General features: G+C 30.9%; 2 protein-coding genes across 2 annotated transcripts; both read right to left on the bottom strand.

Annotated features, from left to right (window-relative positions):
* Positions 1-2223: 2223 nt before the first annotated feature.
* Positions 2224-2565, bottom strand: LOC146934075 (auxin-responsive protein SAUR32-like). Its single transcript, XM_085707873.1, has one exon. The coding sequence runs from the start codon at positions 2563-2565 to the stop codon at positions 2224-2226; it is 342 nt and encodes a 113-aa protein (XP_085563999.1).
* Positions 2566-6856: 4291 nt separating this feature from the next.
* Positions 6857-7679, bottom strand: LOC146934074 (uncharacterized). The gene has a single exon (XM_085705926.1). The coding sequence runs from the start codon at positions 7552-7554 to the stop codon at positions 7093-7095; it is 462 nt and encodes a 153-aa protein (XP_085562052.1). The 5' UTR covers positions 7555-7679; the 3' UTR covers positions 6857-7092.
* Between the last annotated feature and the right edge of the window lie 10367 nt (positions 7680-18046).

The following is an 18046-nucleotide window of genomic DNA, read 5'->3' as shown; positions in this document are numbered from 1 at the left end:
AAGCTTAAAACCCAACTAAACCAACATAAATTATATCATCAACCAAATGGTAAAATTACTTTAAGCAAGTCAAATTTATATTTCATTTATCAAATAAATTAATAGCTCAAATAATTGAATGACTAGTTACATGCATATATGTCTGCGTTTCCACTAAAGGTGGATTAATTGGTTTATGGTCTACGGATGTATTAATTAATTAATTGAGGTAATTAGCACTTTTTAAACCCTTACCCTGAGACAAGTGGATTGTGGATCCCTTTTTCTAGAATATTTTCATCCTTTTTAGGTTATCTGAATCAAGTTAGATGGAGTATATTTGGCATCTGGAAACTTATTTAATTATTAGGTTCGACCGTTTAAAAACGTGCCCATTTAGTTAATTATTGTTTCTTTTCCTTCATTATCAGATAATTGAGAGTACTTATTAGTGGAGTAGTACTTCGTGCTACATTTTTTGTTGCCTTGAACAAAAAATAAAAGACTCCATTTTAGTATTTGCTTTTACATATTTCCACTATGATCATGAAATTAATTACAAGTTTACTAGTATACTTCTGTAAAACTAACTATATTATTTATTAGTTTTCACAACGGATTTAACACTTGAAAACAAAAGCCATCAGAGGTCAAATTGGTTGTAGTTTAATTTGATCTTCTCGAAATGACTTAATTAAAATACTTAAGCCTTTCAGAATTCAATCTATCACTTACGCAGATACAAGTTTAAAAAAATAGTTTTGTTAGGGTAAATATGCTAAAATGACCTACAAAAATTGCTACTTAGTTTTGGAGTAATGTGACGTAGATTCAAATTTAATTTTGAAAAAAGAACTGTTTGTTTATAAGTCAAGATTGTATGTTTTTATGAGTACGAACCGTTTAGAAATAATGTTGAAGAAGAAAAATAAGCACGGTCACAATACAAGAATACAATTGGAAACTCCAAAATCGGAGGAAAAAACCACGACCGTTATCTAAACCGACAACTAAAGAATTATTAATATGTGAAAGTTTTTACAACACAACTTCTCTCACCCCAATGCCCCGGTACAACCATACTCTCACAAAGCAAATATTTAAAGTAACTAAGTCAGATATAAGCTTAAAGTACTAATGACTGGTGCATCTAAAAACAAAGAACATAGGTCTAATATATAGTCTTGGTCTTCCCCTTGCTTCACCACACTAAGCGGTGTGAGACTTCTTCAATAGCAAATATTTTTTAACCTCCTTCTTTAGTTAAGACACTGGACAATCAAACCCAACATGAACCAGACTTGTATTATGAAGTTTACAACACTCATATACACGTCGTCTAACAAACTTTTGTGCTAGACTCCGGTTATAGATAAGAGTATATATGAAATTTATTTATTAATGATAGCAATTTCTTAATTTTACTTTGAGCAAAACAAAGCTTAAAATTAGCAAGGGTATGAATATGCTAGCTAGACTAGACATTGCAAGGTAGTTAGGTCAAACCAGTTGTAAGATCCAATCTGATCTTTTTTAAAGAATGACAGAATGTGGGAATTTGTTTAAAAGTCTAATGCACTATTATTTTAGGAAAGTGTACACAGCTATTATTATTATTATTTTGGGAAAATTGTATTATTATCATTGTCATCGAACAATGCTCCTAATACAAGCTTTTTAATTTTAATGTTCTTAGTGTGGCCTTTTCAATATAAAAGTCTTATAGAAAAGCTTGATTATGCAACATTTCGAGAGGAAATCGTGATAAAACTCTTCTAGATACATAGCATTACTCAATAATATTTGTTCTTTTTATTTGTCGTTTTCAAACTATAATGCAACATTAGTTACTAATTTGTCGAAATTATCATTAAATACTTATTTATTATAGGAAAAAAATAGATGAAATGAGATAATAAATTATTAAATATACTATCATAAAAAGATAAATAATTCAAAGAAAAAGAACAAATTTTATTGATTATTTTGGTAAGTGTACAAGGCCCAAAACGACAGATAAAAATGATTGGATGAAGTGTATTAAAAGTGAGGTAGTGGTAATTAACAAGCTAAAGTGTTAATCAACAAGCAACTTCTCTTGGAGAAGAAAATTTGTTTAATTTTAAATGTTACACACCACTCTATCTTATTCTAAAAGCTCGTAATTTGCAACACAACTCGGGCTAGATGAAGAATGTGAAAATGAAGAATGTGAAAATGAGCAACCCACAAAACCAATATATATCATCCTCTCCTCTCTATATCTACAAGTGTCTCACAGAACAAATCAACGTCACAAGGAAACCATAGAGGACCATCGTTTCTATATCCATATTCATTCTCAACATCTTCTAAAAGAGTTTTGAACAAAGGGTGATTCAATATTTTGATCTTGATTACGAATCTTTGTCTCTCAGGTCCAACGTAGACACAAAGACAACCATGTGGTGGTTTCTTATTATTAATATCATTTTCCTTTTTGTGGCACTTCTCTGGTAACATGCCATAGCTACCACTACCACTTTCTTCTGGATATAATCTCTTGTTGCTTCCCCATACCATCTTACACTTCTTCACAAAATCCATCTCTATAAATAATTATTTATTATAATTGATATGTAGAATACTATACCCACGACAAGCAAGATATATAGTGTATATATATACCTAGTCGTAGGGACAAGGCAGGAGAGAATGGAAATGAAGGTGTTGATTAATGCATGTGTGAAAGAGTGAAAGGGTCCTATATATACTATTTGCCCAACAAGTTAAGGTGTTTGTTTTGTATACAGACGGCTAAAGTTTCACACGGGCCCAGCCAACATACACACATAATATTTTTTATTTTCATTATTATTTTATTTTATCAGCCACACGTGCTGATGGATTTTAAAATATTATTTATGAATATACCTAGTACTAAAATATGACAAGAATTCTCCAAAAAAAGAATGACAAGGGAGATAGATGGAGTTGTTATCAATATGAGCATGCTTCTGATTTACTGAAAAATAAGAGATTGCACATCACAATTTCTTTGTAATATGTTTGATTTGAAAATTGTTTGAGACTAAACAAAAGAGATTTAAAATATCAAAGTATATATCCTTTTATCTTCTACTAAAATAGACATTTTCTATATGAGCACTGCCATTGTGCACGACTAAATTAAGAGCACGACATAGCACACGGCTTAACTTTTGTTGAAATTAAATTTTAATTAAAATAAATGTTTAAAACCAAAAAAAGTGACTTGTTGAATACAAGTCGTGTGCATTACACGACAACAATTGTCGTGCTATTAAGCATAATTCATTCTATATTTATGTTTATAAAGAGCATTGCTCAAAAAAAAAAAAAAAAAATGTTTATAAAGAGCATTAGTAAATTTCACCTTATTTTATCTTCTTGTCAATTGTTCAACTATTGTTCGTAATAAATATTTGTTCGGTACTTTAAATGTTTGTGTTTGATACTTTTGTTCGGTACTTTTGTCCTTCGTAAAATTGCAGTTTGCAAGAATAGTCCTTATTTTAAAAAAAAAAAATTATAAAAAATTGATATTTTTAGTCATCAAAATAGTCTCTTAACAAATGCAAGAGGTATGTTATCTATTTGTCATCAGCATTTTTATAATATTGTTTGATGTTGATTTAATACTTACTCTTTTGTGAGTTAATAAGAACAAAACCGATTCTCCAAAGATCATATTTGATTAAATTTTTAAAAAATATGTTATTCGAATAAATATTTTATGACAATTTATGGGACAACCAGAAATATATATAAATGTGGATATTAACACAAAAAACAAAACAAACAAAAATGATTAAAAAACAATATTGTCTTCAATGTTATTTTTTGTTGTTCCATAAATTGTTCAAAAATGATTGTTTAAATAACATTTCTTAGTTTGTAATGGGTAATTGAGAGGCCCAAAATTGAACTAGTTCACCTATATAAGAACCTTCCATTTCAACTAGGAGGGAGAAAACAGTACATGGATTTAATCGGTCACACTTTATTACTTATCTTTTTAAACTGGAATGTTGAATATCTATCATCACTTTCAACTTTTTTTCTGAAAGGCAATGATAATTTATTGTAGGAAAAGAAACAATAGCTTGTGCTTGAGCCTTGCGTATTTGTATAAAATAAAAAAATATGGTTGTGCTTGACTACAAAAGAAAAAACAGAACACAGGTAGATACTCCATTAACCCGTAATGGTCCTTCTATTGTCATTAATCAAATCGAGAGTTCAAATAATTGAATGATTAGATACATGTCTGCGTTTCAACAAAAGGTGAATGCAGAATCTTGGAGCCAAATTCGGATTAGTGGAGATGAATTAACAAATTTTAAAGCCTTAATTTGGGACAAGTGGCTATCCTTTTTTAGAATCCACACGTTCCCATTTATTTTGATTATAATGCGTGTACAAGAGACTAATTTTATTTTACTAACAAGTAACATCCCTTTATTTGGTGTCCATCCTCCCGTTTTCGGGAAAAATGGTCCTAATAATTTACAGTTTAACCGAAAGATAAATATAGTCTGGCTGATATTATTCCACCTAAAAATATGATTTAGATCGCGTTGAAAATTGTAGTTAATTATGTGGATATATTAACCACAATTCTGACTTGAATTTAGACAATTTTTTTAGCGTGATTAATCATGTTTCGTATGTATAGAAAAATTGGGTGTTCGAATATCATTGTTTTAGCATAAAAACAACAATTTAGTTGTCAAAAGGAGTTGGAATGCTCACAGTTTCTAAAAAGAAATGAAATTATCTATATGAAGAGAGATAAACATTAAAAATAAAATAGTTAGAGCGGCCTTGATGTGTGTAATCTTAAATGGATGATTAAATTGATTCCACTTAAATAGATGGCTCATTTATATTTTTTTAATATTAGTACATAATATACGCTAAACCAGTTTAACTCTGCAAAATTTAGGGGGTCAAAACTGCAATTAAGTCTAATAAATAAAGTGATATGGGTATCACGTATGCATTGATCCAGTCAAAATTAGTTTGGAGGGTCAAAAGTGCAAAAAATGGTAAACTTAGAGTGCTGATTTGATTTGTTATTATTTTTTATATGGGGCCAAAATCGCAAGATTGTGATACTTAGGAGTCAAAACTGCAATTAAGTCTAAATCATATTATCTCATTTACTAGTCATAAAATACACCTTTCCTTTCTTTTAAAATCTTGGGGGCCATGCATCATAGAGGATAGAAAGGGTGCTTGTGTAAGGTGTGCTATCTATTATTCATGGCCATTTTTATCATCCTCAAATTGGGTACCCAATAAGTAGTAGTCTCTATTAGCTAAAATAATTTCCATTGAAGATGTTCTTAATGCATTAATTATTTTTTATTTAGTTATTTTGAACTCTTTTTAACTTATCAATGTTTTACTTTAACCAAATGAAACTCTCAAGTTTTTTAGAAATTGAGAGGATCATTATGTTTTCATGTATAAAGATTGATGTTCAATTTTTGTAGAATGCACCCTTGTAGAGTGTGAAGTGTGAAAAACTTGAGTTAAGATGCTCTCTATTTATTATTCTCTTCATTTGTTCCATTACCAAAGTTTTAGTGTATAAATATTTCATTAATGTATGAAATTTTAGAAATTTGTGCATTTATATCATTTATTTATTTAAAAACTATAGTAATAGAAATTGTCATTTTATTCAGGAAATGAAGAGAATCTCAACCCGAGAAACTTCATGGTATTTCTAAAGGCATAATCCAACAATTTCTCATCATCATAGCTTAAGCCAAGGCTTAATAATTTACACTTATATTTCAATCATTACCTAGGTAAGCATTATAACCCTATCAACATCGTATTAATCCTTTAATATTCCATTTGCGATTCATAATAAACATTAGCAAGATTAAGATCAACATTCTAATTTATCAACTTTTAAATAACCAATTGGCTAAACAATTAATCCACCAACCTAGTCGATTAGTTCACAAGACCAATAATCAACTAAAACAAAACTTAAAATAAATCTCACTTCTAGATAATCTCACAATCGGTGAAGAGTTCTTATAGAATGTGTTAATATGCTTATATATTGAATGTGTGGAGCGGGAAATGGAAGGAGAATGAAATAAGTTGTGAGTTAAGAAAATTCATCCTTAAGTTAAGAATTTCATATGGTGACTCGGAAGGATTTACCTTCCTATCGGACCAAGGTTGAGAACTAAAGGACTTGGTTGTTCATCTTCTTTCTTTTTGCAGGATCACATGCTTTCAAACACAATGTTAAATGGATGAAAATTAAGTCATGTTGGTTACTTTTTGAAGATTAAAGTTATTTTCTTTTACGAACTAAATTGGGACTCGTAGTTTTTCTTTTTAAAGACTAAAATGAGTCTTCACTTTAAAATCCAATCCATCCAAATTATAAATAAAAATTAATAATTATATGATAAAATCAAAAGAACAATAACAGTCTGCGTTCAAAAATAGTTAATTAATTATATAATATGTTATTAGTATTTTTTTTATCTTATTTTTAACTATTTATGTTAAAAAAATTACAAACTAAAATGTTACAATTTAATTTTCTAAAGAAATAAATTAAATTAGAAATTTGTATCATGCCCTATATTTTATTTATTTTTACGGCTTATATTTTTATTTTTATTCTCTTTATTTTTCTTTTTATAGTCTGTAAATTATGTTGATTGTAAAGAAATACTTATTTTTTATTCTCTTTTTTATATTTAAATTATTTTATTTTTTTAGGGTGGTAGCTCAATTGAATTGAACTAAAGTTAACGAGTTAAAACTCTAAAATTCAAGTCCTCACAAAGGTAATAACAATTTAAATTATGATACTAACATTTATTTATTTAAAAAAAAAACATTTTCTCTTTTTTTCTTCTTCTTTTCGCTTTCTATCTTTCGTTCAACAAAAATGTATGTATCATTTTCTCTGACTTTCGGTCAACAAAAATGTATAAAGAATCCTTCAAAAAAAATGTATAAAGACGATAGGCACAAAAATGCTCCAACTAAATTCTATTTAGAATTTTATCATGTACTCTACCTGTATCTGCAACAGTTAATTTTACAACTTTATACCAAAACCTGGTAATTGACATTACAACTCAGGTTAGAAGAGCTACAAGACAATGAAGAATGAGAAACTGGGTTGTGTTTGTGAACCATTGGAAAATTGCAACCCACAAAACTCAAATCATCCTCAGCGCTTTGTATCTCCACAAGTGCCTCACAGAACAAGTCAACATCACAAGGAAGGCATAAAGGACCATCATTTCTATATCCATATTCATTTTCAACATCTTCTAAAAGAGTTTTGAACAAAGGATGGTTGAATATTTTGATCTTGATTACGAATCTTTGTCTCTCTGGTCCAACGTAGACACAAATACAACCATGTGGTGTTTTCTTAGTATTATCCTTTTGTTTTTTGTCACTCTTTTTTGATAATTTCCCATAGCTGCCACTACCACTTTCTTCTGGAAATAATCTATTGTTGCTTCCCCATACCCTCTTACACTTCTTCACAAAATCCATCTCTATAAACCCACGACAATTAAGCAAGATATAAAGTTTTTGTATATATATCTAGCTAGTTCGTAGGGGTCGCAAGAGAGATTAGAAATGAAAGTGTTGATTAATAATGTGTATGAAATGGTCCTAAGACCTACCCAACAAGTTAAGCTCTTTGTATAGACCACTAAAGTCTCACACGGTCCCACCCTATTATATAATACTAATATAATGGTCTTATTTGGTCTTATACTAGGTCTTATATTCCTCTTTTTTAATTTTAATTGTCCATCTACACGTGCGGTTGGGTTTTGAATATTCTTTTATGAATTACCTAGTAAGCTGGTACTAACGTCACAACGGGAGAGTGGAGTCGTTATAAACTTACTTTGTTTTTCAATGTATAAAGAAAAACTGACTCTGCTTTTCGGTCAAAAAACATGATATCTTTTAACTTTCTTTGGCACTGTTTTAAATAGAAATGAATCTCCATTACTAAATTTCTATAGAGGATAGTTAATGTTGTTTTTTGGATTTCCAAACTGTTAAATTTAAATTTCCAAATTCTATCATCTACCGAAGTTGTTACTAGGTTGAGTCACGACCAGGTCGCTCTCTTTAACACGTTTCGTGGCACTACCCAAAGTTGTGCAAGGTAGACTATCAACCACGCCGCCTCCAGGATAAAACAAGCCCAGCTACAACTGTTCGATTAACTACTGCACTGTAGAAAAATCGTTCGAGAATTACACCCTCAAAATATGGCTCAATCGTTTGATCGAAGCCACTCGATACGGTACGTAACCGCTCTATTCGAAACCGTTCAAATTAATATGGTATTATTACCATTCTATTATGGTGCTGAGACCACTCAAATATGGTGTTACCACCACTCTAACTTCTCCAAAACATGAATATGGCACTACGACCACTCAAATATGGTGATACCACCATTTCTCTTTAAAATAATATATATATATATATATATATATATATATATATATATATATATATATACTGTTAAGATCATTCTTTAATATGATCTTAATAGTACTCTATATTCCGAAGAATCATATATTATCGAAGGGACTATGAACTTAAGACCAAGGGACTATGGTCTTAAGAACACTCTTAATACCGAAGGGACAGAAAGGAGTAGAAGCAGAAGAAACTTGTTAAAAACAAGTCGGAGGGAGAAGAGAGGAAAAAACACAGGAAGCATCGACTGTGAATTTTCGGTGTAAAGAATCAAATGGGGCGAGCTCTCCTTTTATAGGGAGAGTTTGTAACAAAAAACGAGTGACTTGGGGATTAAGTCTGCTTAATCCTTAAGCAAACGCGTTTTGTTTCTTAATTGGATATATCCGGAAGTTTCTGGATATGCTTTTAGATCGGGTCGGATCGTAACAAATTTATTTGTTACGCGTAGCGCTTACGGATAATGATTAAATTAATTAATTAATTAATTTAACATTTTCAAGTGACAAAAAAAAATATATCAATTTTTTTTAAGCGTTCATCCGTTCACAAAATTGGGTACCCCAAGGGCACACCCTTGGAGGTCACTTTTCCCATATATAAACACTTACTAGTTGGGGTGACCCTTCAATGTGGGACATTTTTAAGTCACACCCACACACTAGTTTTTTCATATGTTTTTCTTTCCAATTTTCTTCACTAGAATTAACTAGTGTTCCAACAATCCCCCACTTGACTTCAAAATGGTTTCGAGAAATAACGTAAAACGTTTCCATAAGATTTGCTAATATACAAAGGTGTCGCCAACAACTTGAACCTTAGCATAGTGGAAGATATTCTGATTTAACAAGAGTTGCTTACAGCATTGAACTCTATCTCAGACATAGAATCCACACACAAACTTTTTCATAGGTGTATTCTAAAAGCCCGTGCGTTTTAAGGCCCTGCACGTGTATCCCGGTTTTAACGAATGCTCTAGGAATTCTGCCTCGAAATTCCATAGGACTGGCCTAAGTTCCACATTTGTATAGGTGAGTCTATCAAGGGTACTCCTGTAGCTGTGTACCCCACTCAACATAGAGTATAGATCTCATTAAGAGTTACTATTACCTCATCCTTCTTTCGCTGCAGGATCATGCTTTCTATATTCTTTCTCTCATAGCATGTTCTACCACTTCATGACTTGTTTTTACCCATTGAACCTATTTCTTGGGATCTCCAGTCATCTAGGTCGGGTTACCATCATTTGTGGGCTATAGGCATTAGTCCCATCCTACTGGATGTTTCTTGGACTTTCTCTCTATTAAGTCCTTTCGTCAAAGGATCAGCTAAGTTTTCATTCGTACGTACAAAATCAACTCTAACCGCTCCATTTAGAGATACACTCTCTAACCGTGCTATGTTTTCGCCTTATCTGTCGTCTCTTACCATTGTAATAACGATTCTTAATCTTTGCAATAGCCGCGGTACTATCACAATGAATTAACACAGCAGATAACGGTTTTTCCCATAGAGGGATCTCAGCTGGCAAGGATCTTAGCCAACTTGCTTCTTCACTAGTTTTATCTAGTGTTCTCATCTCAGATTCATTCCATAGTGGACTGAGTCAATATCATTTGTTTTAACAAATAACTCCTCTAGTGATGCTCAATGTGCAAACACTAGTCGCTAAATATTCATCTGAAAGATGTTCAATTTATATCTTGTACCATTTAAGTACAATATGTTACTCCTAGTGAAGTAATCTTAGAGTCATAGTCTTCTTAAGACACCTCATGACTCTTTCTATAGCATGGCAATGCTTCCCATCCGTCTACTAGTAAACTTGCACAAGAGTTTCACGACATCGACAATGTCGGATCTAATACATTCAGTGGCATACCTAAGTGCTGCCAATGATGCTCGTATATTCTGTTTTTCTAATTCCATCTCAAGTGTTCTTACACTTGGATCATAATATGTGATTGCAAGTTTAAGGGGAAATAATTACATTTCTTTAAGATCTTCTCAACTTTGTGAGATTTATCAAAAAAGTTATCTTTTCTGATCTAGTAATCTTGAAACCAAGAATTACTTCAATTTTTTTTTTTGTTTAGGTCTTTCTTATCAATGTTGTTGATAAACAATGATTTCACATAATTCATAACATGAATCTTTAAATCAAATATGAGCAAGTCGTCTTCATAGAGACATATGATCGTGCAAATATTATTTGTCACTTTCATTCACTTTATACTCATTCGATAACATTATAATGTCAAATTTTTCATGTCATTCCTCAGGAGTTTATTTTAGACCATTCAAATAATTATCTAACTTACAGACCTTGTTTTCTTGTCCATGAATTGCAAAAATTTTCAGGTTGTTCCATATAGACTTGTTCTTCTAGTTCACCATAAAAAGGCAACTTTCACATCCATTTGGAGTACTATCGAGTTATAAATGGCGGCTAAAGGGACTAATACTCTTATGGATATGATTTTCGTGACTGGTGAATGAATGTAGAAGAAGTCTATATTTTTCTCTTTGTCTAAAACCTTTGACTACAAGGAAAGCCTTGTATTCATCAACCGTACCATCAGGTTTTAGTTCCTTTTTTTCCTCAAAAATCCAAATACAACCGATTGGTTTTGCAACTATGAGACAAGTCAACCAAGTGTCATGTTTTGTTAGACTCTAGAAAATTCATTTCATCGTTTATTGCTTTTGCCATAATTTAGCATCCAATGAGGATATAACTTCTTTAAGGCTTAATGAATCTTCTTCCAATGTATAAACCAAGTTCATACTCTTTAGCAATTTTAGCTTTCTTACCTCCTTGAGGTTCAATAACATCCTGTATGATGTTTTCATAACTATTTCTAATTACATGAATGTGATTAGATATAGTGCCCCCACTAGTTCTTAATTTTTAAAGGGAAATTTGTTTTGCCCCCACTAATGTCGTGCTCCCATTAGAGCCCCCACTAGTGCCCCCACTATTCTTTAGTTAAAGGGGTAAATTTTACATAGAATTCGACATCTTTTAATTTCTATGATCACTTTAACATTTAGGTCATAAAACCTATATGTTTCGTTATTTATCGCATACCCGATGAATACATATTCATAGGCTCTACTAGTGAGTTCAACTCTCTTGAGGTCCAGGATCTAAATATAGTCCAGACAATCCCAAGTTCAAAAATAAGACAAGTTGGATTGTCTTTTCTTCAAAAATTTCTTAATTAGAATTTTTGTTCTTAGACTTGGGTACTCTATAAATTTCAATTTTCGTTATAAAAAATTGAACATTCAAGCATATCAATTTTATTTTTCCAAAATTCACAGTCATCAATAAATATGATAAAAATATTATTTTATCATTTCTATTTTATGTGTCATCAAATTAACACATATCATTATGTTTAGAGATTCATATCCTCTAAATTCTAATTTATATGAACTTTTGATTCATATATCTTGACTGCAATAAATAAAATTGTTTAATTATATAACTTTGGAATTAAGTCCAAGTTACTCAAGTTTTAATATTAAACGCTTGTTCACATGTCAAATATTAAAATCACACAACTAATAAAATAGAAGTATAATTTTAATTTTAAACCTACCATTAAAGGTACAATCTTTTACCAAAGAATGCATGATGTACAAGTCACTAGACCTGTTCTTATAGGATCGAAATCCAAAAATAATTGAGTGCTCGAATTTATATCCGTCTACCAAATATTGGTGCTCCAATAATAGTTATAGTCAATAACTTATTAAATATATATTATTGCTTTAATTTACCAAAAGTAAATTAGTTCATGTTCTGTACAGAGGCAATTTTTTTGGTAGAGTAGGCACACAATGCTTAGAACCGTAGCGTCCCTTTTTTTTTCATTTGTTATTGAATAAAAACAATACTTAACCGTGTCAGTAAGTTTCATCCAAAAAAAAAATATTTGAGTTCATCAATAACAAATTCACGTTATTTTTTCGTTCAAATCTTTTCTTAAGTTTTGTAACAAACTTGTCTGTTTTGTGATTATGAATGATAATCTTAAACTTTTTAGTGTTGTTGTTATAACAACAACAAACACTTCTAGAATTCACCATAACAAAATAACGGCCTTGCATTATTTTATTTTCTGCTCCAAACAATTTTTTTATGTTTTGTAACAAACTAAACTTGTTTGGTTCTGTAACAAATAATTTGTTTTGTAACAAATTATTGTTTTCATCAAATAAATTTTTAGTGTTGTTGATTGAAACAACAATCACTTCATCGTTTCATTCGAAAGATGTAAATCTATAGCTTGATTTATCCTTAATGTATTTAGGGACAATTTAATCTCAATAAGTGACATCTCCGGTAGACATAGCATATCGAAGCGTCTTAAAATTGTTGTTTTTTGGATTTCCAAACTGTTAAATTTGAATTTCCAAATTCTATCATCTACCGAAGTTGTTACTAGGTTGAGTCACGACCAGGTCGCTCTCTTTAAGACGTTTCGTGGCACTACCCAAAGTTGTGCAAGGTAGACTATCAACCACGCCGCATCCAGGATAAAACAAGCCCAGCTACAACTGTTCGATTAACTACTGCACTGTAGAAAAATCGTTCGAGAATTACACCCTCAAAATATGGCTCAATCGTTTGATCGAAGCCACTCGATACGGTACGTAACCGCTCTATTCGAAACCGTTCAAATTAATATGGTATTATTACCATTCTATTATGGTGCTGAGACCACTCAAATATGGTGTTACCACCATTCTAACTTCTCCAAAACATGAATATGGCACTACGACCACTCAAATATGGCGATACCACCATTTCTCTTTAAAATAATATATATATATATATATATATATATATATATATATATATATATACACACTGTTAAGATCATTCTTTAATATGATCTTAATAGTACTCTATATTCCGAAGAATCATATATTATCGAAGGGACTATGAACTTAAGACCAAGGGACTATGGTCTTAAGAACACTCTTAATACCGAAGGGACAGAAAGGCGTAGAAGCAGAAGAAACTTGTTAAAAACAAGTCGAAGGGAGAAGAGAGGAAAAAACACAGGAAGCATCGACTGTGAATTTTCGGTGTAAAGAATCAAATGGAGCGAGCTCTCCTTTTATAGGGAGAGTTTGTAACAAAAAACGAGTGACTTGGGGATTAAGTCTGCTTAATCCTTAAGCAAACGCGTTTTGTTTCTTAATTGGATATATCCGGAAGTTTCTGGATATGCTTTTAGATCGGGTCGGATCGTAACAAATTTATTTGTTACGCGTAGCGCTTACGGATAATGATTAAATTAATTAATTAATTAATTTAACATTTTCAAGTGACAAAAAAAATATATATCAATTTTTTTTAAGCGTTCATCCGTTCACAAAATTGGGTACCCCAAGGGCACACCCTTGGAGGTCACTTTTCCCATATATAAACACTTACTAGTTGGGGTGACCCTTCAATGTGAGACATTTTTAAGTCACACCCACACACTAGTTTTTTCATATGTTTTTCTTTCCAATTTTCTTCACTAGAATTAACTAGTGTTCCAACAGTTAACCAAAAAAAATATTCTATAGAGGACAAGCCGGGTATAGTATTGTTGGGTAAGAGCATCTTCAATGGGGGGTCCTTACTTAACAAAGACCACTCCCCGTTAAGGACCATCCATTGGAGGAAGAAAAATTGAGTCCCGTTAAGGAACGGGCAACTATATAAGGACTCTCTCTCCTGGGTAACTAACGGATCCCACGTTTAAAAAAGTAATAAAACGTGTACTACTTGGTCCCACATGCATAAAGAAGTAATAAAATGTGTACTACTTGGTCTCACTTGCATAAAGAAGTAATAAAATGTGTACTACTTGGTCCCACTTGTAAAAATGAGTAATAGATAAATTATTTTTGTTTCATATGTAAAGATAGTGGGACATATTTAAGTACTTTTCATTGGAGTCCTTATTACTGTATTGTCATTGGAGTCATTGAGTCCTTAATAGGTACTTTTATTAAAAAATTATAAATAAGTGATGTGTCATGTGAGGTCCATTTAAGGAGTCTTTGTTAGAAAACTACCATTGTGGATGCTCTAAGCACTAAACACAATAGGATTTATGGTAAAAAAAAAAAAAAATCTTCAATATCAGCAAATTCCTAGTCATATCATAAGATTGACTTTTCTAATCATAAATACATATGCAATCAATTATATTTATAATTTTAGAAGTATTTCTTTTTAGGTTTTGCGGACGAGTGCTGCCCTTCATAATAGGGATGGTTTATCTTTGTAAGCACCGGTGCCTTATTGGTATCTCTATTGTGGAGATATTTACAATGGTATCTATGGAGAAGAGGGTGTCATATAAGCATATTCTCTCTCTTTGCAGGTCCCACATAATTTAATATCGAAATGTGATTATATATAGATATTAATATAGTACTCCCTCCATCTTTTTTATATGAATAATTTACAAAAATCGCGGGTATTAAGAAAAATGTTTGAAGTAATAAATTTATCATAAATACTACCTCCGTTCCTAATCATAAGACCCTTTTGAGAATTTTTTTTTGTCCCATTTTATAAGACCTCTTTGCTATTTCCAACTACATTAATTATTTCTTTACATACATGCCCCTATTTTATTATACATCTTTTTCTTCAATCAGCAATAAATAATATGTTGAAAACATAAACCAACCATCTCTCTTAAAGGACAAAATTGTAAAAACAATAGTAATTACAAACATATTTAATACAAATATCCACTATCTTAATTCCCGTTATTTTTTCAAAAGGGCCCTATAATTAGGGACCGAGGTAGTATATGTTATTTTTACCAAATTACCATTTATTTATAGAAGTACTTAATGTTAACTTTTCATATTTCAAAGTATATTGATAATATTAAAAAGTGGTGTATTTGGAAAAAGAGTAATAAATGCATCTAGAAATTTATAAATAGTGTTATATTTCAGGAGTGAATAATACATTAATTAATGAACAAAAGTTGAATTAATTTTTAAAGTTTGCTTTGTGGAAAATAATACATTAATTAATGAACAAAAGTTGAATTAATTTTTAAAGGAGTGAATATGCAAAAAAAAAAAAAAAACTGAAATTGTAACTTTCGTCAAAAACCCCCCTGACTTTTAAGAGACTTCAAAAACCCCCCCTGAAATTGTTAAACGTTAGTCAATTACCCCCCTCCATTTGTTTTGCCTGTTAAATGACTTTTTTTTTGCTTTCTTCATCTTCTTCCTTCCACTTTTTTCATCATCTTCATCAATATTCATAAAAATTCCAGAAAAAAAATTAAGAAACAACAACCATTAACAACATCATCATCATCTCATTACTACATCTCCACCACCATCAACAACAATAACACCACCTAAGTTAAAAGCTATAAATCTAAAGTTGTTTTCTCATAGAAAGCTTGTTTTCTCAAAGGTATTAAAGTTGAATGCAAGGGACATGTTCACTCATAAGAACTTCACAATTTTCTTGGAAATCCTATTTTTGAAGTTACCATATATCAAATTAGGAGTATTCTTTAAATTAGAGTTGGAATGTGACCCTAGTCCAATGTTGTTAGATATAGAAGCAGATTCAATTTTTTTGCAGAAATAGCATAATCAGTTCTTTAAATTAGCACATTTATAATTAGTTCTGGATGTATAGTAATGGGATAATGATGATGATGTTGTTAATGGCTGTTGTTTCTTAAATTATTTTCTGGATTTTTTTATGAATATTGATGAAGATGATGAAAAAAGTGGAAGGAAGAAGATGAAGAAAGCAAAAAAAATAATTAAAAACTAGTCATTTAACAGCCAAAACAAACGGAGGGGGTGATTGATCAACGTTTGACAATTTCATGGGGGTTTTTGAAGTTTCGTAAAAATCAGGGGATTTTTTAACGAAAGTTACAATTTCAGAAGGGTTTTTGCCTATTCACTCATTTTTAAAGTGCTCTAGTTTTCACTATCCCCCATTCTCCTTGATAAAACAATACATGATTAGTGAAAACCTCCTCTCCCTTTTTTTTTTCTTTCTTGAAAGAGACGATGAGCATGCTTGCTTAGTCACCTTAGTTGGTAGTGTGGGAAGAGAAACCACAACCATATCAAAGAATAATAATAAAATAGGCAAAGAAAAAGGAAAGGGAGGAGGAAGTTGTTGTGCGCTGTCGTTTCTGACGGGTAAGGTAATTGAAAATTCTACGATCCACAAATAAGAACTTCCCGTTTGTACTTCGAAAGTGCAGTACGTCTACGATGATACTTGCCTAGTTGCCTTGTACAAACTGGAACATTGAATATCTATCACTTTCATAGTGGAAACTGGAAAATAACCTGGTACGTGTCCTTCTATATCAACATTAAACAAATGGTTAAATATGTTTTTGGTCCCTATAAATATACCAATTTTTCGTTTTAGTCCCTCTAAAATTTTCCTTCAACTTTTAGTCCCTATAAAATTTTCAATCACTACTTTTGGTCCCTATTTTTAAGTTAATTTTATTATTTTTTAATGAAATTGTGCAGAAATGTGTAGAATATTGTAAAAATATTTCCCAACAAAAATTAAAATTTTTTAACAAAACATAAATTTAATATGAATTTTTAACCATAAAAAATATAAAAATTCATATTAAATTCATGTTTTGTTAAAAAATTCCAAATTTTTTTGGGAGAGATTCTTATAATATTATGAATTTTTGTGCAAAATTTTATTCAAAAATATGAATTTTACATATGAGTTTACTTTAAAGGAGGGACCAAAAGTGAAGATGGAAATTTTTTGAGGGACTAAAAGTTGAAGGAAAATTTTAGAGGGACTAAAATGAAAAGTTGGTATATTTATAGGGACCAAAAACATATTTAACCCTTAAACAAATGCGAACAAGCTTTTTAATTGGTCAAATAGTTGAATGATTAGATATACATGTCTGCGTTTCAACTAAAGGTGATGCTAAATTCGGGTTTATCTTATATTAATATTAAAGTGTCTATATGATTAATTGGTTTATAGTCTATAGATAGATGGGTTAAGGCATAAGGGGGGCGTTTAACACTTTTTAAAAGCCTTCCTTATACACACTCAAACACAAGTGGCTAACCTTTTCTAGAATCTCTTCACACTTTTCAGGTTATCTGAATTAAGTTTTATTTTGGGTACATGTGCTTAAAAAAAAAGAAAGAAAAAAAAGAATCTTCAAAGTATTGGATAATACACGTATAGAGGACATTACTTGTATCTCAAACAATTAAGTTTAGAGTGATTAACTGCAATGTAGTGTTTGCCATCTACTATAGCTTACAGTATTCTAGCTCTCTTGTATAAATACTCATTGTACATTCACTTTTATTAATGATAAAATTATTATCTTCATTCAATTTTAACTCTCTAAATACAAGGAGTCACTTAAAATAAAAGAATTCAAGTCTTTTGGAGAGGAGTTCCAAATCTTGAACTTGTCATCATCGACAACACCCAATTTAACAAAAAAATATACACTAACAT

The sequence above is a fragment of the Medicago sativa genome, chromosome 4 (genome assembly GCF_051527215.1).
Source record: "Medicago sativa cultivar Bolivia chromosome 4, Bolivia_mono, whole genome shotgun sequence".
Classification (NCBI taxonomy): domain Eukaryota; kingdom Viridiplantae; phylum Streptophyta; class Magnoliopsida; order Fabales; family Fabaceae; genus Medicago; species Medicago sativa.
The sequence above is the reverse complement of the archived record's forward strand: the minus strand, read 5'-3'. Positions and strand labels throughout refer to the sequence as shown.